Source organism: Nyctibius grandis, chromosome 11 (genome assembly GCF_013368605.1).
Source record: "Nyctibius grandis isolate bNycGra1 chromosome 11, bNycGra1.pri, whole genome shotgun sequence".
NCBI classification, from domain to species: domain Eukaryota; kingdom Metazoa; phylum Chordata; class Aves; order Nyctibiiformes; family Nyctibiidae; genus Nyctibius; species Nyctibius grandis.
This window is the reverse complement of record NC_090668.1, coordinates 18,002,511-18,022,839: the sequence shown is the minus strand read 5'-3', so window position 1 is coordinate 18,022,839 and position 20,329 is coordinate 18,002,511. Positions and strand designations below refer to the sequence as shown.

General features: G+C 45.2%; 1 protein-coding gene across 1 annotated transcript in view; it reads left to right on the top strand.

Moving 5' to 3' along the window:
- The window catches only part of LOC137668947 (inactive cell surface hyaluronidase CEMIP2-like), a 43,205-nt gene continuing 22,876 nt past the window's right edge, over window positions 1–20,329 (top strand). The window contains exons 1-14 of the mRNA XM_068410763.1: window positions 1–469; window positions 609–1,170; window positions 1,453–1,622; window positions 1,941–2,129; window positions 2,487–2,656; window positions 3,465–3,674; window positions 7,451–7,656; window positions 9,713–9,782; window positions 10,422–10,550; window positions 11,594–11,679; window positions 13,037–13,168; window positions 13,289–13,324; window positions 14,173–14,325; window positions 16,206–16,383. Coding sequence (XP_068266864.1) covers window positions 1–469; window positions 609–1,170; window positions 1,453–1,622; window positions 1,941–2,129; window positions 2,487–2,656; window positions 3,465–3,674; window positions 7,451–7,656; window positions 9,713–9,782; window positions 10,422–10,550; window positions 11,594–11,679; window positions 13,037–13,168; window positions 13,289–13,324; window positions 14,173–14,325; window positions 16,206–16,383 — 2,760 coding nt within the window. The remainder of the gene's footprint in view (window positions 470–608; window positions 1,171–1,452; window positions 1,623–1,940; window positions 2,130–2,486; window positions 2,657–3,464; window positions 3,675–7,450; window positions 7,657–9,712; window positions 9,783–10,421; window positions 10,551–11,593; window positions 11,680–13,036; window positions 13,169–13,288; window positions 13,325–14,172; window positions 14,326–16,205; window positions 16,384–20,329) is intronic.

Sequence of the window (20,329 nt, the reverse complement as noted above, 5' to 3'; positions counted from 1 at the left end):
ATGTGCCTTTGCGCCGGCTCCCTGCAAAGCGGCGGCGAAGGAGCCGGCGCGGCGCACGTGTTGCGGGCGGGGGCAGCCCCGCGGCTGCGGGCAGCAGGTAGCGGCTGCGGGGGCGCCCGGGACGCGCCGACCGCGGGGAGCCCCGGGGAGCCGCGGGTCCTCCTGCCCTTCACGCCGGAGCCGGTCCCGGCCCCGGCGCCCGCCGCGGGGACGCGTCGGGGAGCAGCGAGCGGCGGCAGCGCATCAGGTCGGTACCGCGCCCCCTCCGCGCCCTTCCGCCGCTTCTCCGTGTCCCGCCGCCGCTGCTGCCGCCGTCCGTCTCTTGTAGGGCCCTGCCCGGAGGCCGCCCCGCACCTCGCCCCGTGGCGACCCGGCTCCGACACCCGCCGCGCCGCCGTGGTGGGCCGGGGGGCGGCCCTGCGCCTCGAGAGCTCCGCCGCCTTCCACTCCCTCGTCATCCGCGACGGAGGTAAGCGGGGCCGCCGGCTGCTCCGGGAGCCCGGGCGCTGCGGGGCGGCGGCCCGGCTGTGCCCGCCGGCGGGTGGCACCTCCCGGCCCCGGCGGTGCGCGCCCCCAGCCACGCTCCTCTCTCTCCCCTCGCCCTCCAGGGAGGCTGGTGTTCGCCGACCGCCCCCACGGGCCGCCCATCACCCTGCGGGCCCGGTACATCCTCATCCACGACGGCGGGGAGCTGCACATCGGCTCGGAGCGCTGCCCCTACGGCTCGCGAGCCACCATCTCGCTGTATGGGCGAGCCACCGAGGGGGTGGCCGTGGAGGGCTTCGGGCAGAAGTTCGTGGGCGTGGGTCGCGGTGGCGTCCTGGAACTGCACGGCCGGCGGCCCCGCTCCTGGACCCTCCTGGACAAAACCCTGCACCCCGGCGGGCTCCGCCACGGCCCCTACTCCTCTGAGAAGCGGTGGGGCAGCCGCGGGCTCAACCTCCGCATCCTGGACGGCGGCACGGCGCGGGTGCTGGCGGCGGGGCGCTTCGACACCCACCTGCAGCCCGGCGAGTGCCGGCGGCTGCGCGCCTTCCTGGCCCTCCAGGCCCCCGGCAGGGTGGTGGCGGCCGCCGTGGGGGACTCGGCCGCCCGCAGCCTCACGCTGGAGACGCGGCTGCTGCTGCGGGACCGCCTGGGCAGCAGGTACATCGCCCGCCTGGGCTACAGGTGAGGCGCGGGGCGGGGAGGGGGCGGAGGGGGGCCGGGCCCGCGGCGCCACCATGGACAGCTCCGCGCCGGGGCCGCCGCGCCCGCCAGCGGCTCGCCCCGACGGAGGGGCGCGATCGGAGGGGGGGGGGGCTCGGCCGGGCCCGGCGGGCACCCCGGGCCGGGGGAGGGGGGTAGAGGGAGGGGAGGCATGCCACGCTGCACCCTCGCCTCCTGCCCAAGCTCTTTGGGGGGTGGAGGGCTTGGGGTGTCACTAGTTTGCTCCTTCTCTGTCTCCTTCAGGCAGCCCTGGGCGCTGGTGGGCATCCTCGGAGGGGATCAGCTTTCCACGGCAGAAGATAAGCGGGAGTATCATGGGAATGGAACAACAGGGTTAGCCGTAGCCCAAAGAGATTTCCTCACCTACGATGGCACCCGTTTTACCGTTACTGCTTTCAGTGGATGGATAAAAGGTTTACTCTTCCCTGAAAATTGCTCGTCTTTTGTTGCTTTGCTCTGATTTTTTTCTGGCTCCTGTGTATCCGAACAGTGCAATGATAATAATACCATGGTCTTTTGCTCGCATGGATGGTGACCAAACTAACAGCAGTACTCTCACAAAGTAACGTTTTAGCTGCCTACAGAGAGATGACACTGAGATATTTAATGGCTAGAGCACTTCTATCACACACAGAGTTATCTAGAGAAAAATTAAATTGGTATGCACTTCAGCTAATTGCATGATTCTGTCATCCGCAACTGTAAAAATAATTGATTGCTTCATTTTTCAGGGGTGCCTCATAATGGATTTAAAGTGGAAGTGTCCAAAGGAATAATTCTTCATTTGGTAGATGAGGTTACAAGTTGGTTACCTGGTGACCGGATCGTTGTTGCCAGTACAGATTATTCTATGCATCAGGCCGAAGAATTTAACCTCCTTCCTTGCCCTGAATGTAAAAGTAATCAAGTGAAAATTGATGGTATGAAATATTTTTATCAAGCTACTCATTTGTGGTAAATATTTACATTGTTTTGCCTTTAATGTTCTATGTTTATGTTTACTAGACTTTTTAACTAGTTTTTGTCCCATAAACACATGGGCACTTTTCATATGAAAGCTGAAGGCCCCGATATTGGGACTTTAAAGTTTGACCAGGGGCAGCAGTCCCCTGTAGAAGTCAGGGGAAGTGCTGATCTCCTCTGGGATCAAATCCTAACAACTGGGCACGTCCCTAGACTTGGTGATTGCTTAAACGAAAGGCACGTGCTTGCTTAGAACAATGTGATAACGAAGATGCTCTGCTCACCCTAAATGAAATGGTTTCTGATTTTCACAGGCAGCCCACTTTATCTTCACATTGGAGAAGTCATCGATGGCGTCGATATGAGGGCAGAGGTTGGTCTTCTGACTAGAAATATACTTATTCAAGGAGAAATGGAAGACTCCTGTTATGGACAAAATCAATGCCAGTTTTTCTCCTTTGACACGTTTGGAGGACATATTAAAGTAAGTCATTTTTAGTGCATATCCCTGTAGGTGGTTTCAGATCGTTCCTTTCTGGGTTTATAAATAAGCAATATAACACATGAAATGACCATTGCGTCTGGGGAAAAACATATACTTGCCCATGAGGAAGGGGAAAATTTGTTGGCCTGTTTTGCAAAACTAGCCTTGCCATGAGGCTGTGCTGTTTTCTTCACCGCATATGCAAAAATGTACCCTTCCCGGGGCTAGAGGGGATTCTGAAGAAATTGCGTTTCCTGCAGAGCAAACCTGCTCCCTTCATGACTCAGAGAAGTGCTGGGTCTCACCCGGCTGTGCTTTGCCTCCTCTCGTTGTCCTATGTGATCTTGGTGGCTGTGCAAATTTTTGCTGTTGCAGGGGCTTTGTGTAAAATTACTCCTCTACTACTTGGTGGAAACTGGGGAGCTGTGCAGGTTTCACCTAAAATGACTTGACGGAGATAAAGTTGCTAGGAAATAGAGCCTGGTGGTAACTGCTACCCCTTTCTGTAGCTGGCAGGAGCACCTTGCCCGTAGCCGTGGCACACACAGCTATTGCTAAATACCGCACAAGGTGTTGAGCAGCTGGTGCTTGGCAGCCCCGTGCCCGTAGGTGTGCAGCTGCCAGCACGCTGCTCTGCACGTGCTGCGCTGCTGCGAGTCGGAGCAGGGAGCTGACAGCTCCTTCTGGGATCAGGCCCTGTTCTGCTCTGCAAACAGATTGCCTAACAAGAGGAAAAAAAGAAAGTGTTTTTCTTTTTGCATGTGTTTATATTGTAATGCCTTACTTGCATCTACGTTTGTCTCAACAGATCCTGAGGAATTTTAGCTCTGTTCACATGTCAGGAGTGGAATTAAAAAACATGGGGCAGCAAATCCTGGGCAGTTACCCTGTGCATTTTCACTTGGCTGAGGATGTGGATGAGAGAGGAGGATACGAACACCCAACGTACCTTGATAACCTGTCTATCCACCACTGCTTCTCTAGGTGTGTTGCCATACATGGAACTCATGGCCTGCTGGTAGGAGACATATTTTATTAGTTCCAAGTTCCTTTCTTTGCTTAGGCACTGCTAAACAGTAAGAGCCATTTGTGATGCAAAGAGAAATACAAATATTAAAACAAGGCATTTTTTTCCCCAAGAAATGTCCCGACTTGTCAACTTCATTTGACTGGTGTTCAGGTTAAGACAGTTGCACTTGCAGTGCAGCTCTTTGAAATGAAATTCAGATTCTTAGTATTGCCTAATTAATATCATTACAGGTGTGATCAGATATAGTGAAATCTTTGCCATGGTTATTCTGGATAGTTTGTGGTAATAGGAACTTTCATTTAAAATTAAAGCAATGGACTTCAAATGGACCTGACTAAAACAACTGACCTTTAATTTGCAAAGGAGATAAAAAAGGCAGGGGTTGTTCAAGTCAGGGCAATGTGAAATATATCCAAAAATATTCACATGACAAAAGGAATGAAATACGAGAGGGACAGACCCAAATGGCTGCTTCAGTGCCAGAAAAGCCCTCAGGAACTTGGCTTTGACCTAGATCCTCACAAGGGCATTGTGGAGAGGAACTTAAAAAAACCCACAAAAAAGCCATACATGTCTCAGCTGGCAAAGACAGATTCCTGCTCCAGTCCTGACATGTCCAATTGCTGGGTGCTCTGTGGGACCCCGGATGGTGTTGTGGTGTCTGTGGGCATTTCCTCATTCACCTGATGTGTGCTCAGGCAGAGACACTCCCTGAACTATCCATGACCTCCTGTGTTTTTCCTGACAACTTTTCCTCAACCCTGGACATAAAGCTGTGTAAGACACGACATAAATGCATTCTGGTGGGACCCTTGTGTGAAAGGGTCCCCGCCAAAAGGATGTATGCATGAAAATGTGATGCTGGACTTGTACAACCAGGAGCACTTTTCATGTACCCAGGACTGGATTTATATTGTCCAGATCACTCAAAATTATTGATTGCCTTCTCATGTATGTGATTTGCTCTGGCTGTAGAACCTGCTTTTGTGTACAGCCCTTAGGTGGCAAGAGACTTGCCCGGTATATGTGGATATATTTTAACTCCCTTTCTCTTCCCATTGGCATTAAACCTCTGGAATTCAAGGAACCTGCCAGGGATGAAAAATTAAGCCTTATGTTAATAATGATCCTGAGAAGAATGGTGTATGCTCTTGCTCTTTATCAGAAGTGAGGTTGTCAAGGGTTTATCTGAATACTTGGGATGCAGTAGTTGTGAAATCAAGAATCCAAGCATGAGATCCAGCCCACCCCCGGATCTGACTGCTGAGGGCTTTGAGTTCATGAATCGGTGAATAGATTTTATAGCAAAGGTTAAATATGTGATTCTGTGGAAGAATCATGTGGTTTCAATACAGTCATTGAGATAAAGAGTCATTAAAATGTAATAAAAAGCCTTGCTTTAATATAAATTAAAATAATTTGCAGTTCCAGAGAAGAGGATGTATATCAGAGCAAGGCAGTTAAATAACATAGGTGGGTACACGTTTTAGCGTCAGATTATGAAACTTTAGCCCTTGAGGCAGAATAAAGCAGACAGGTGGTTTTTCCCTCTTCTGTTTTGAGGTTTAGAGGATGTAACTGTAGAAGTACATCGCAGGAGTGCTGTGGTTTGTGTTTTGCTATGTACGGGTCATGCAGTGCCGTCTGTAAGGCCCTTCTCCCATCTGCTGCTCCCCTGTGCCGGGCTCGTGCTGCTTCGCGAGCCGGCGGCAGCGATGCGCACAGCCTGGGTTGCTCACCGTGGCTGGGAAGCGGGCTGCGACATGCCTCTCGCTGCCCTGGCACACGTCAGGCGTGCACAGATGACTGTAAGCTTTCATGTCTAACGTTGCAGTGCAAAAAGGTCACTTATATTGTGTTGCTGAACTATATATAATTCAGTGTTTAGAGGCATCTTAGTCATCTGGTGTTGGACACACCAGCGGGGCTGTAGCCTGCGTTGTGGACGGTGTTTCATGCTGCCACATACAGTAATATCTACTGTCAGTGCCCCAGGTAGGCTCTTGTTTCCAAGCGTCTAGTTTCTGTCTGTGATACGCCAGAATTGATCAGTTATTGGGGTTTTGATCTAATGGCATGTGCCCTTATCTTTCAGTGCAAACGAAAGTGATCTTTAAATTACATTATTTCTGGTTAGGAGAGTAATCAGTATAGTTTTATGTATGTAAGTCTGCAGGGCTGCCATGCATTTCTGAAGCTGTGACAAATCTTATTAATTGAAGCTAAAATCTGGTTTCGGATCCAAGGCTGGTTTTTAATGCAGCTGTCTGAAGGACAGATTAGCCCAACTTCAGAAGAATGAAACTCTACAATTGAAAAGCTGTATAAAACAGCAGGCAGTTTGCTGTTACAGTTTCTTTCCAAAAATAGTCTTCCATGGCCTCCTTAGTGCAGCTTCTGCCCATCATTTGAAAGAGCAGAAGTAGCCAGGCTTACTGTTCTTAGCAGGCTGGCAAGGAGACTTGTATTTTTATCTAAATACATTTCCTATCTGTATTTCCCAGGCTCAGCTGGTAGGGACACGTTCAGTGCCGCTGCATGTAGGTTCTCTGTTACCCTCCTCGTAGCTTACTCCGAGCTACTCCACCTGTGTGCAGGGTCTCAGTGGATTTCCAAAACACTGTCAGTTAGGAGCTGGGTACCTGGTTGTGTTGTGCCTTATTTTTAACTTTCTGTTGAACACCTCATTAGGGCAGAAACAAGAGCAGCAGATGACAAGTTTGAGGGGTGACTGTGGGGAAAGCAATGAAATCCAGTAGAGCTATACCTATGGGGGCTATACTGTTTGTGACTCCAGATGTTATGTATGGTTCCAGCCCATTAAGGGGAAACCACAGGATATGAATCTGAAATGGATTTCGTTCAAGTATCCCTCTGTATACAGAAATAACCAAGTAGGATAACATTAGTTAATCTTGCAGTCTTACATAGACATAACTCTGATGTCAACAGGAATTTTGTATGCCTGAAGAGTGAATAAATACACTGACAGGGATCATTTGAGTACAAAGTTAGGTTTCAATAAGATTTAGTAACAAATAGCTGGCATTTTAACTAGCCTGATTTAGTATTTACATTTAAAAGAAGGATTTCTCAATTTGTCTTCATAAGACTGTACATCAAAGGAGGCTTGTGCTAAGTCCTCTTGGTCAAATTAGGGTTTAATGCAATACCCCTGTGCATGTCAGTTAATCTTAAATAGGCTGAAACAGTAAAATACCATCTCTGCCCAGGCTGATCATTACAGGAATGACATGGCCCTGCACTTTCTGAGAGCAGAGGAGAAAGAACAGAAACTATGTTAATATAAATTACTTCATGTGGTGCATTTTAAAGAATTTCTTATTTTATTTGGGAAGTGTTGCAGTCATGAAAATTTAACCAGGCTAACTTGTTGGTTTCTCATGCAAGACATGCGTATCTTTATACAGTTATTTACTCCATGGCACTGAATCGAATATTCTCTCCTAGAGCTGAGGGCAGTTTTAAATCCAGTATTTTGCAATTTTTCTTTAATTATGCATGTGATCTTCCTCGGAGCAATTTTAATAGCTGTTTTGCTGTATAAGATCAGTCCACAGTTAAGCAAACTGCATGTAGTTTGAGTTAGCTCCGGGACAGAAGCCTGTGGAGGCACTGCTGGGCAGAGGGGTGGCAAAACCACTCTGGGAGTGTTTCGGGAATTTATTGATAAGGAAAGCACATCAGTTATGGTTCCTACTGCTGTTGGCATTGCAATCTATGGCCTCTATACTTTTTTCCAGGTAAAAGACACCATTGGCTATGACACTTTGGGGCACTGTTTCTTCCTCGAAGATGGGACGGAGCAACGCAATACATTCTATCACAACTTGGGCCTCCTCACGAGGTCAGGGACGATCTTGCCTTCGGATCGCAATGAGGCTATGTGCCTCGCCATCCGCAGCCACGTCTATGGGGATTACGTTCCTGTGCCGAGCACCGACTGCATGTAAGTGCTCCGGGAGCTGTAGTGAGGTTTTGCACTTACGTTGTGTTTTATAGCTGTGTTCCAAGGAATGCTGTGGTGAAACTTTTGAAAGGTGTTATTTCATAGACTCATAGAATCGTTTTGGTTGGAAAAGACCTTTAAGATCATCGAGTCCAACCATTACCCTAACACTACCAAGTACACCACTAAACAATATCCCTAAGCACGACATCTACATGTCTTTTAAATACCTCGAGGGATGGTGACTCCACCACTTCCCTGGGCAGCCTGTTCCAATGCTTGACAACCCTTTCAGTGAAGAAATTTTTCCTCATATCCAATCTAGAACTCCCCTCGCACAACTTGAGGCCGTTTCCTCTCGTCCTATCATTTGTTAACTGGGAAAAGAGACTAACATCCACCTCACTACAACCTCCTTTCAGGTAGTTGTAGACAGCAATAAGGTCTCCCCTCAGCCTCCTTTTCTCCAGACTAAACAACCCCAGGTCCCTCAGCTGCTCCTCATAAGACTTGTTCTCCAGACCCTTCACCAGCTTTGCTGCCCTTCATAGGACTCACTCCAGCGATATTAAATGATATTAAATGAAAAATTGTAGCTTTTTCTATCACTTCTCATTTGAAAATAATTTAGCTGCTTGACCCTGTTTTGCTTGTGAAGACATCTGTTAACACCTGCATGAATCCTAAGCAAGGAATATTTGCTGCTTGTTATCCCTGTCACCGTTTCCTGAGAATCGTAAATATATTAGAGCACTTTGCTCATTTCTGAACCCCTTTCAATTCTCTTTAAGTAGGATGTTGAAGGCTCCATGAACTCCGTCTGATAAATGCAAGTCGCTTCAGCGCTGGTATAGGCTGGCAAAAATATCACTTACTACAAAGGGCGTTTTTGCCTTTTTCACCAAGGCTGAATTGGGGCTGGAGCATCTGAAGTAAATTGGTCAATAGTACATGAGTGCATGAATATCTAGAGTACATCAGGAGACTTAGTGAGAATGTAGAGATTAGCATAAACTACAGTGAGCATCATTTAACAATAAACAGTATCCAGATATAGCTGACCAAAGTTAGCTTCTATTTTGGAGACCAATGAGCTGTAACATGGGCACTCAGTGGACCCAGGTATGGGCCTGGCTAGTGTTTGCGAGTAACAATGTAGTTTAGCAAAGGAAATTTGTATTTTCATGTTTTCTGGAAAAGGATGCAGTGGCCAAACCCGACTTATTTTAATTTGCATAAATAAATTATTGTTGAAGTGCTAATGTTGATTGTATGGTTAATACAGATTTATTTTGCACCTATTTAGTGCCTCTGTTAATCCAAAGGATTATGGATTCTTGACTATATAGTAGCTAAGGTGGATAAAATTAACTGAGATTTTCTGCTTAGAATGATCAAATTAATTGGTATGGTCATGAGAAAAGATTTACAGTGTTTTTACATGTGATCTTCATTACTGCAAAAGATGTTATCAAATGAACTAAGAAAACAAATAATAAGATTTTAATAGCTATTATCTGGCGTCTGTTTGTGCCACTATTGATCTTCCCTCCCAAGCAAAAACTCCTTATTTGAACAAATGTCAAAAGAATATCTCCTTAATCTCCTACTTAACGAGCCACTTGCGGCTTGCAAGGACATTTGTTTTGTTTTCCATGTAGAAGCTTCATAAATCCATAGAGAATCCCTTACCTCCTGCCATTGCCCTCAGACTCCCCAAAACAAACCAGAAGTTCACTTTTCAGACACTTTCCAAAGCTGCTTAACTTTAAAAAAAAAAAAAGACATTGTGTTTCCTTAAGCTGCATTTAACAGAGCATGGATTTTGTGTTAACGGCCTCATATAATTTACAATAGGTTCAGCATGTGGCTCCAAAAATGAACATGTCTGACATCACTAGATGGTTTCTTTTCCTTAAAGAGTATCATTAAAAAGGTTGTGTGGAGTTTTAAAGTCAACAGGAGAGTTGTGGCTCAAGTCCAGTGCAGTGCTATGAAAATGTATCCCTTCCTGTTCAGTAACTGCTTGGGATCATTTTGATTTTGATTTTTTCAGGGCTGTCAGCACATTCTGGATTGCAAATCCGAACAACAACTTAATACAGAATGCAGCAGCTGGTGCTCAGGTAAAATCATTTAACAGCAAGAGCTATATTTTTCCTCCAGTTTCCATATATTCTACTGTTATTGATGTCATTAGTGTGAAGGCAATGAATTTTTAGTTAGTCATCGTAAAATTAGGTTATATATTTCTGCAACCTTTGTCTCCCTTAAGAACAAGTGTTTGCCTACAGTTCTCACACTGATTTCTCTCACAACTGTGGCTGGAAATGGTGCACGGTGTCTCTTAGCAAATGTTGATTTTTATTAGTAGTTAATAGTTAAATGCCCAATAAAATTTTATATTCATATATAGAAATATATACGCTCTCCTTGTTATTATCTCTGATGTTTACCCAAATCACGTTTGTGTTTAATGTGCCTGTAGAGAGAAGGCTATGTTTTCTAATAAACCACCTGAATTTCACCCACAATAGATGCATTTTTAAAACCCATGTGTGTGTGCCTGGGGGCCCACTGTCGATGCCGAAGGATCAGTCAGGAGGTGTAAGAGCATGGGCTGATGCATGTCCCTCGGGACTCACACATGTTTAGCAGGCTCACGTTAGAAATCTGGCCAGCACAGTGGGAAACCCTAAGTCCCCAGGATAACTTGCATCATTAATGGTAGCGTTCCGTTTCTCAGACCTCCCTTTGTATTTTAGGATGTTGGGATATGGTACATCTTCCACCGGGTTCCAACTGGACAGTCCGAGGGGCAATATCCAGAGGGACAGGCTGAACATACCCCCTTGGGAGTATTTTACAACAACAGAGTCCACTCCAATTTCAAGGCACGTGGATGATTTTTATATGTTACTATCAATAAAATAGTATGGCATAGGGCTGACTATGTGTGGTGCTCTGAAATCAGATGATCACGGATATCTTACATTTTGATAGTGGTCTTTTAACGCTATATCAAGAGACAATTGGCTTTTTGGGATGATGCTCTTTCTAATGATCAAAGAGGGAGATGAGCAGAATGGGCCTCCCATTTCAGGTGCTTCAGTTGGGTGCCTGAGTCAGAGGGAATGTGCCCAAGCCATAGGTACACCTACTACTAAGTGACATTAAAGGAATGACAGGCAGGACACTGAGCATTGCTGTTGGCCATAGTTGTGCAAGGTTACAGGGGGATGAGCAAAAGTCGTTTGTGCCAGGGCCTGCTCATCACCTTTGAAAAATGAGACCAAAAATTCAAGGGTAATTCCAAGAAAAACCCTTTCCCCCAAACATGCTGTTGAGATGAAAACGTAGCCTGTAAGCAGCAGAAAGCATTTTTAACGTATTTCTCAGGATTCTAGATTAAAATCAGTGCTGTTCTCTGTGCCTTGTATATTTTACATCTTGGTCCATGACAGCTGCTGCTCTAGCCCAAAGTCTTTAACAGAATCACAGAATAACTTAGCTACAGCGGCTCATGTTCTCTTTGGACTGTCAGGGGACTCGTCACTCTTTATTTAAAGCCTTACTTCTTAATAACACTCTTTTTCCAAAAAGTTATCAAGAGCTTGGCAGAGTCCCTTATTGCTTTCTGCGAGGGAGGGAGAGAGAGAGTGGGAGTTCAGTGCCTTGCTTTGGGTCAGAAGGCGGCCCAAGATGCTGATGCATAACACATGGCACCGCAGGCTCTGTCCTGACTTCAGCGAGCTGCATCCTGTGCTAATGTCATGCTGAGTGGTACCAAGTGATATCGAGAGGGAGGAGAAAGTCCAGGCTGCAGCTGCTCGCTGTGCCTGCACGCACTGGCTACCCACGGTCATTGATAAAAATCTGGGATCTCTGGTCTCTGTTGGGCAGTTTGTTAAATAATTGGAATTTCGTGCATTTTCAGGCTGGTTTGTTTATTGGAAAAGGAGTAAAGACAACGAGAGCCAGCGCTGAAGATCCCAGAGAGTATCTCACTGTGGATAATGCCAGGTAAGCACATGCTGTCTGGCTGAGTATTTTGGATAGTTGTATTGCTTCTTGGCTTCTGCATTGTATTTAGCAGACCATTAATGCCTCATTATGGCTGGAGCATCTGAAAAAAACACACAAGCTATCTCTGATGTGCAGAGGCAAATACTTCATAGCTATGCACTGAATTGTTTGTGTTATTGCTGACCAAAAACGAGACATGCACTTGGGGTTATGAGGACTAAGCAGTGAAGCATGTGAAAGAGGATCCACATCCCATTAGTCCGTTAGCGGGTTTGTAAACTCCAACATTTCTTATTAATTACTTAGAAGAACTTACATCTGAAGGATGATGTAGGAGCATGCTGAGACTGGTCTAGGATTAATGAGGAAAATAAAGTAGTCTCAAAGCTTTTCGTCAACTGCTTTAAAATCTGTGAGCTTCCTTTTGTAGAGTGTAAGCAGATAAATTAAGGCCACTTTCTCGCTCGCTGTAGCCCTACAGGTCTATGTGTGGAGAATGTGGCAGAAATCAGCCACTGCTCCTGGTCAAGCCTTGGCTTTTTTCCTCCTCCACCACACCCTATCAGTGCCACATATGATGCTCCCATATGGCTGAAAGGAAAGGGTGACTCTGTGTCCCTTTGAGACTTCTTTGCCAAGGTCATCCCCTTGGGCACTATGGAGGCACGTCCCTTAGTACATAAGCTGGAAGAAGTTGAGGTGAGGGTAGACTCAGAAAAAGCATTGGTGATTTTTTTCCAAACATGGCACAAATCTACCATTAACAGCCAGTGTGACAAGAAATAGCCTGCAAGTAATTGAGAAGCACCCAGTTCCCAGGGTGAATCCTTTTTTCATATGACAGCTTCTCTTTTAGCAGAGACAGAGGCATATGGAGGTCTGATCTATATACGCAAGGAAAGCAGCCCCAGTTACGCCGTTATCTTTGCTGAATGGGATTCTTGAAAACACCTAATTGATTTTCTAGCGTCAATCCAGGGATTCTCAATGGGCCTTGTAAGGACAATTACGAAAGGACCCAAGTGACTTGGGAAAAATGGTTTCTATGTCTCTAAATCACATTGAATCAAATTAAGGAGTAGCTGTGGGCCCATTAAAGTCTAGCGAGAAATCTCCTGTTGATGTCACTGGGGCCAGAATTTCACCCTTATGAATGTTTCTGGTCTTCTGCTTTGTACCAAAGCACAGAGATGAAATCAAGCTGACAGCCTGACTCTGATCCAGGGCATATCACCTCTTTAGACCGATCATGCCGATATTTGGAAGCCAAACGAGGTCTGCCAGGCACGACCTCCTCTGTCTGAGGTCAGTTCCTATGTCTCCTGTGCTGTGTTGACTAAGCTCCTTGCTTCAGGTTTCGCCCACATCAAGATGCTGATCCTGAGAAGCCGCGAGTTCCTGCCGTGATCGATGGTCTTATTGCTTTCAAAAATAATGACCACGGGGCCTGGGCCAGGGGCGGCGACATTATTTTCCGCAACTCGGGGTAGGTTGCTGTAATTATGTGTTATATCATTCCCCTCGCAGCAGACATAAAGAGGTTTGTAGGCCAAATTCACCACAGACATTCCTCATCATTTACACTGTTGTGTTTCTTCTGTCTCAGGTTCTCAGACAATGGAATTGGACTCACTCTGGCAAGGTGATTTCTTAAAGTGGACCTTCTTCCCATTTTTTTTGCCACTATAACAGGCTCAAAAATGGAAGCTGAGACACTCCCCTGGTAATTCCTGTAAGGCACGAGAAAACCTCACATTTCCCTCCTAGACCACATCAAGTCTTCCCTGTGCAGCCGTTAATACAAGGGGCAATTCAGCCTTTCATTCTCTTTGCCTCAGCATGTCTGGGGAATACATCGTAATTGCTGAATATTTCCTGTTGGACGGTAGGTCCTGAACCAGTAGACTAAACATCTGGCTCTGCATTCGCTGAGACTTTTCTTCTGCTCTGGCCCGGTGGAGCAGCGTTGCCCATAGCTGGTCCGCTTCCAGGGCAGTGTGGCTGGGATGCTCCCACGCGGTGGCACACCAGGTCTCCTGCCTCTTCTGCTGGTGTGTACCATGCTCCTGCTGCTCTCGTCTCAACCCCTCTTGCAAAAATAAGCCATATCCAAAGCCCACTGCAGGCAATGAGGATCAGTGATATTTGGCTCTTTCTTCAGGGATGTAGTTGAAAATTTATAAAGCAACTTGGTATAAAGCCATGTTATATATATGTATATATATATATATATATATATATATATATATATATATAGGGTAGAGCTGGTTTTACCCAGATTATTACCTGTTTTACTGATGCCCGAGCACTAAGCTACCTGGACACTAACTTGCTGGTTTCTAAAGAAATTTTAACGCAAGTTGTTATACTGGTGCATGCACTTTTTTCCAAATTAAGAAAGAAATTCTGCTGTGTCTGTGGTGTAATTAAAAGCGTTAATTATTTGGTTGCGCTGTGCTGCATAGTTACCTGGTGTTTCTTTGCTTGTAGTGATGGGACTTTCCCAACAGACGAAGGCTCCAGCCTGGAGGTTACGCGCTCCATTTTTATTGGAGAAAGCAGCAACTTTGGCTCCCAGGGAGGCCAAAACAGCTACTGGGGAAAAGGGGCAAATGGAGAATACAGAACACTGCCCAGAAACAAGTGAGTTATTCTTCTGCCATTTCTTCTTGATGTTAACATAAGCTAGAAGAAAAGTCTCAGGAATGAATGTGACTACCAATGAGTAATTTATACCGGGTGTTTAAATTATTGTACAGGCCAGAAATAATAAGCATCTGAATAAACTCACTCTTCAGGCCAACAGCTTGAGAGCATTCTTGACTGAATATGTTTGATTTAATTTTCTGCTTAATTTGTCAGTCACTGGAGAATGGATTAGAGAATCTGAAAGATACCAAATTGCTTTTGTGTAGCACAGCGTCGAGCTGGTGGCGCAGCCCCCATACACCATGCCACTGTCCCTCCTGCCAGCGAGGCTGGGCAAACATGACCAGTTTGACAAAGGAGAAACCATTTTTCATTATTGCATCTTATTTCTCTTTTAACTGCTGTATGTTGTTTTCTATTTTGATAGCAGCGCAGCCCCCTGTCTAGCAACCGTGCTGCCTACCCACATCCCCATAGCAAGGCGTGCTTCCCCAAGCCTAAATTCTACCCTAATGTATGTTTTGGTGATGCTCCCGAATCATTAATCCCTCTACGAGGAATATGGAATTAAGGAATAAGCAGTACTCAGCAGTCATGCCATGCACACAGCCCTGACCATACATGTCTCAGCCATAAGTGACAGAGGAATGGGATCTGTGCAGGACAGCAAGATTAATCAGAGCTATCCTCAGTTATTATCGGTGGTGGTGTTTTAATTGCAATTGAAAAAAAATTCCTTTGCAGTTCAAAAAAGGTCTAATCATCTGTGATGTTGTTAAGCAGTGTACTCTTGGAAAGGAGTATGCCAAAACGTCTGGAATCTGTCCTTTCATTACGCCATAGTGCAAAATGGGATGTGGGGGTTGTACCAGACCCAGCTACTGGGCTAACAGCTCTGGAAATTGAAGAAGAATTGTTTGGTCAAGAGACACTGTTTGTGCCTGGTGTTTCCAATTGGCAAAGCATTTCTGGATCTCTGGAGCCAACCAGTAAGAAAAAACCTCAGGGCTGGGGAGTAATCTGGCCTTCAGTGACCCCCAGGCTGGAGAGAGCCTGTGTGCCCACATGATGTCCACTTTGTGGCTCTCATGTCTGAACAACTCTTTCTAGACTCGGTAGGCATTGACCTACCCTTCCACACCACTACTAGCCAGCTTCATTACCGTCTGTGAAGCTGATGCAGGCCACCCTTTAATCAAACCGAGGCCAAGCAAAACTTGGCGCCTTCTCAAAACAAATTGTGGAAGGGGCAGGTCCTTACCTGTGACTCCAGTGGCGTCTCCTTCGACTCTGATGTCTTGACAACATGTCCGTGGACCAATGCTGCAAAAATCACTTTTCTGTATGAAATGCTGTGGACTAGTTCCTAGGGATCTCATGTGAAATGGCTTGTAGGGAGAGGAGAAACTGTGCTGCACTACTTGGTACTTGCTTCCAAGGAGACACTTGCCTCCAGGGAGTCTGACTGACATAATTTTTTCAATCATGCTGATGTTTTCCTGAGAAACCTGTCTACCCTGAAACAGAAAACCTGATGGCAATGCTGCCACACAGCCCTTTGGGTCTTCCTTGTGGTGATGAACACCTGGGTGGCTGGGGACAAGGGTTTTGAACTGCTTTACCCCAGCTTACAAGCCTTAGGCAAGGTTATGAGTCTTTTTTTTTTTTTTTTTTTTGCTCTTGAGCCTTATCCTATAGAGGATGTTCAGCAGAGTTTCATCTTTCATTAACTGTGTAATAAGCATCCAGATCCCAGTTTTGGGAAAGGAAAGGTGGTTTAGCTACTTGCTAATATCTTTCTGGGCCTTCAGGAGAAGATTCAGAGTTTACCCCAGCTTTTAACACAAGATTGTGTTTGTTTTTAATTCTCACAGGACATTCCCTATTCGTGGATTCCAGATTTATGATGGTCCTGTCAGGATGGCAAAATGCACTTTCAAGAAGTTCACCCCGACTGTTGACAGATACACAAGTGCCATCGGGTTCTTCATGAAAAACTCCTGGCAGATAAGCCCCCAGAACAACGTGTCGCAGATCCTGATGGAGAAAAGTGTACGTAAGAAAAGCAGGAATGCATGCTGTTAGATGTGCAAGTTTTTGAAGATTTTAGAAGCGATGACAGATTTATCCTAGAGCAGGAACTTCCAGGCAGTGGTGCATGTTACATTGGTGCATACGATCGATTCTTTTTGCAACACTTCTTTATAAGCCAGTAAAATGTGAAGGTGTCCTATGCCTGAGCAGACATACATTAAAAAATCTTCATTAGGGGAAGATTTTGCTTTGTAAGAAAAAAATCCAGCACATCACTTTTAGCTGCTGCAGCATTACCAGATTATATATGCTGAGAACCTGGTGAGGACCTGGCCTCAGAGGTTGAGGGAAACACAAATGAGAAGTCAGGAGGCAGTAAGTTGCAATACAATTCTTATACAGAAATAAGCAAATGCACTTAGAAGCAAAGGCATGGCCCAGTTTCTGGGGTCAGCAGTGAAATTCCTGTTGAGCACAACAGGGACTTCCCTTGAGCAGTGACAGCAGAATGGGGCTCTGTATCTCTGCCTTGGCAGGAGCCGTAGGATGCTGAGCAATTCCAGTCCTTGTCCTGGATTCCCGCAGGGATCGTGGCCCTGCACCTTGGCTTGGGAAATGATAGATTCCACCTGGCTCGCTCCCAGGGATCATAACCTCTCCTTAGCTCTTTTCAAACAAGGTCCATGCTTGTTAGGATGTCCATGAACTGTAGTAACTTTGGCTTGAGGTTTGGCTTTATCTTGAGGAAAATTTCCATTGCTCTGGGATTGACCAATATCGCTCCTTCTGGCAAGCAGTTAGTTTGTCTGTCCCCTCTCTGGTACACTTTAGACCAACAACAGGAGGGTATTTCATGAAAGGGTGATGTTGATTGCAGTCACTTGACTGCTCCTCTAAAGAAAACACAGTTCCTGTGCATTGCCATAAAGTCATTTTAGTTACCCTAGATGCTTTAGGGAGCTTTGGGACAAGAATAACAGCTAATTCGCCATACCTTCTTTATGTTCTCCCTTGGGGAGGTGGTTATAAGATGATTGTGAGGAACATGAATGAGAAAATCAACCTGGAACCGGGGAGCGAGCTTAGAGAAAAATGTATGATGAAAAAATTCGATCAGTGGATTGGAAAAGAGTGGAATTTTTCCTCTAGTAATGGATGTAGGACTCTGTCCAACAGAATGGCTTCACAAAGATGATACCTGTGCACATTAGCAAAGGGGATGATTACCCCTTGAATGGCTGAAAATGCAGCTCTTTAATACAGTTGCACCGTTTGAGGCCAATGAGCCTGTTAAATATCCCAGCATTTTTTTTGTATGAGAGACAGTTTAGTACTGCAGCACCTTTAAAATCTGAGGTTTTCAAGGTAAAAACGGTCAGAAGACTTACTAAATACTTCTGCAAAGCAAAGTAAAATAATACACTGCCAGTCTATTACAAAAAAACTAATGACATTATCCCAATAATTATTTCTTGTATGTACATTTCCAGAAATATCAATTTCTGAAGTTGGTATTTTGCCAACTTAAAAATCATTTATGTTTGTAACCACCTGCATCCCAGCGCTTTTCCCTTTGATTCTATTTCATCTGGATTGAACCCAGATGTGCTAAATCTGATTTCAGACTTGAAGGACCTCGGTTATTTTATTGTTTTGTTGCTAATTGCTGTATGGGACAGTATGTCTTTGACTAGTTAAGATACAGGCTGTAGACTGTTTTAATTAATTTTCCATCTTTAGGCTTCATTTTATTACTTTTTAAAGGGTAGCTAAGTAGTAATTCCCTAAAGGACAATCATTTTACACTTGTTTTTTAAAGAAGAAATTAAACATTACTGCAAGTTGTATAGTGATGACAAAACTATTATGCTGAAGGAATAATTGTATAATTAATCAGACTAATCAGCAGATTGGTTAGACAACAAAATAATAAAGCCAGTCGGGTCTTGTTTAATTCCAGTATAAAAAACCTGGTCAAGTAGAACAGAAGACCTAAACATTACGCTCTACAAAAAGTATTCTAGTTACCTTTCCATTGACAAACGTAAATCTCACATATTAAGATATCTGTGCATTTATCAATAGCAACATTATTACTAGGCTGGTTGGTTGGTTTGTTTTTAAAAGGGTGCTTTTTAAAAGTTATTTCAAAGCAGTGGAAGCTGTAGTTGGTCTTAACCCAGCTGAGGGCATGACTGATGGTTGTGGTCTCCCATAGATCTGGTTATTGTCAGTCAGTAGGACTTGGAGAGCCCAAAGGAGACAGCTCCAGTCCAGAACAGAGCCATGCCCAAGCAGGACACTTGTGCATAATTTCTTAAGAAGACCTGACATATCTCGTCTTAGTCATTAAATAGCAACCCATTCAGACCTCTGCTTTTTTGGTGCACGGCTCCTGTAGAGTGAGGTGAGGAGCAGGAGGTTGTACGTCACCTTTTGGACTCTCATGAACAAGGCCACCTCCAGCAGGTACAAAAGGCTCACAAACTGTCCCAATTCACATCCATTGCTAATAGTCCCTCGGGTTATTTTTTCCCTGCAGCCAGGAGCTTAGGGTGGATTCAAGCCTGTTCTACTCCTAGCTGTGCCAACACTACGGCATCTCTGAAATTACTTGTGCCAAAGAAATCCCAGCGGTCTGTGTTGGGTGGATTTGTGGTCCTCAGAAGAGCTCAGAGGGGCCAGAACTGGCTCCTGGCTGTGGTCTAGTAACTCCCATGGGATTGCAGTTCTGCCTAGCTAAGATGGGTGCTTCCTAATGTTGCCTTTACTATGTTTAGCCTGTGTTATCTTACCTCTGGGTTTTTCCATCAAAGCAGAAGTTTGCAAACAGTTCATGATGAGAAAAAGAAAAGTAGGCACTGAGGTAAAGTGCAAGTCTGTTATCTTCTGAAAAAGAGGACAGCAAAAAAAAACCCCAAACCCTAAAAAGACTCCTGACCAAAGGGAACTTCCAGGGTGAGGGCTTGCATCACTCCAGCAGAGTAAAAGCTAACGAGGGCAGAGTCGCTGGGTGGTAAAATAGAGGAAGATTCACGCTGGTTGAAAGTGATTTCCTTGAAATGATAACAGTGATACAATGATACGGCTTTTGTTGGCAGCTTGTGCCAACACTTGAATTTTAGAAGTTGCAAGTTATTATGATGCTTTCCAGTACATTATTAATTTTTAATATAAAAAGCGTTTTCTACTGCAGTCCTCAGGACTTGTCTGCAACTGTGTTAGGTGGGCTGCCTTTGGACAGGTTAGCATATTCCTAAGGGATTACATACTCGCATAACCATCATCTGTCAGGTCTCCCTGTCAGGCTTCAGACTCGTAATTCAGGTAACCTTTATACCGTATGACGCCCAGGTAGTCCACACCTAATGAAAATCAGGTGTCTGAATAGTAGTGTGGTAGTTAGACATGACCTGTCTGTACACTCTCTTCTAGCTTATTCCTAGCTGCACATGGACATACCTGACGAGCTGAGTCTTGTCTCTGTTCATGCATGTTCACTTATAAAAAAATATATATTTTGCTGTAGCTGTAACCACAAACTCAGTGCATCCCTATCCCTCAGCATAGAAAAATAAGGTAACCTTGAGACTTATAAAAGAAGTGACACTGCTCATTAACATTTGCATTTTGTTTCTGACTTTCAGACTTTTTAGAGGAGACTGTTAGAAATCAGATTAACGTTAGCACCAAAACTGTCTGCTGCTGGATGGAAACACTGAGAGTGTTAATCAAATGTAAGATGTGCTGGCTGTGCCTCAGTTTGTTTTGAAGTACAGCTGACTTTGTTCTTCTCCCCAGTGAAGTGCCCGTTTTCATATTCAACTCCAGAAGTGCACTGTCACTAAGTATTTATAACAGAGCTTTGAGCTGCAGCACTGTGTTTACATTTTTTTAATATCTTCTCTTTTATAAATTGAAATGAAAGAAAAAAACCCAACTTTTGGGATCCTCCTACTTTGCC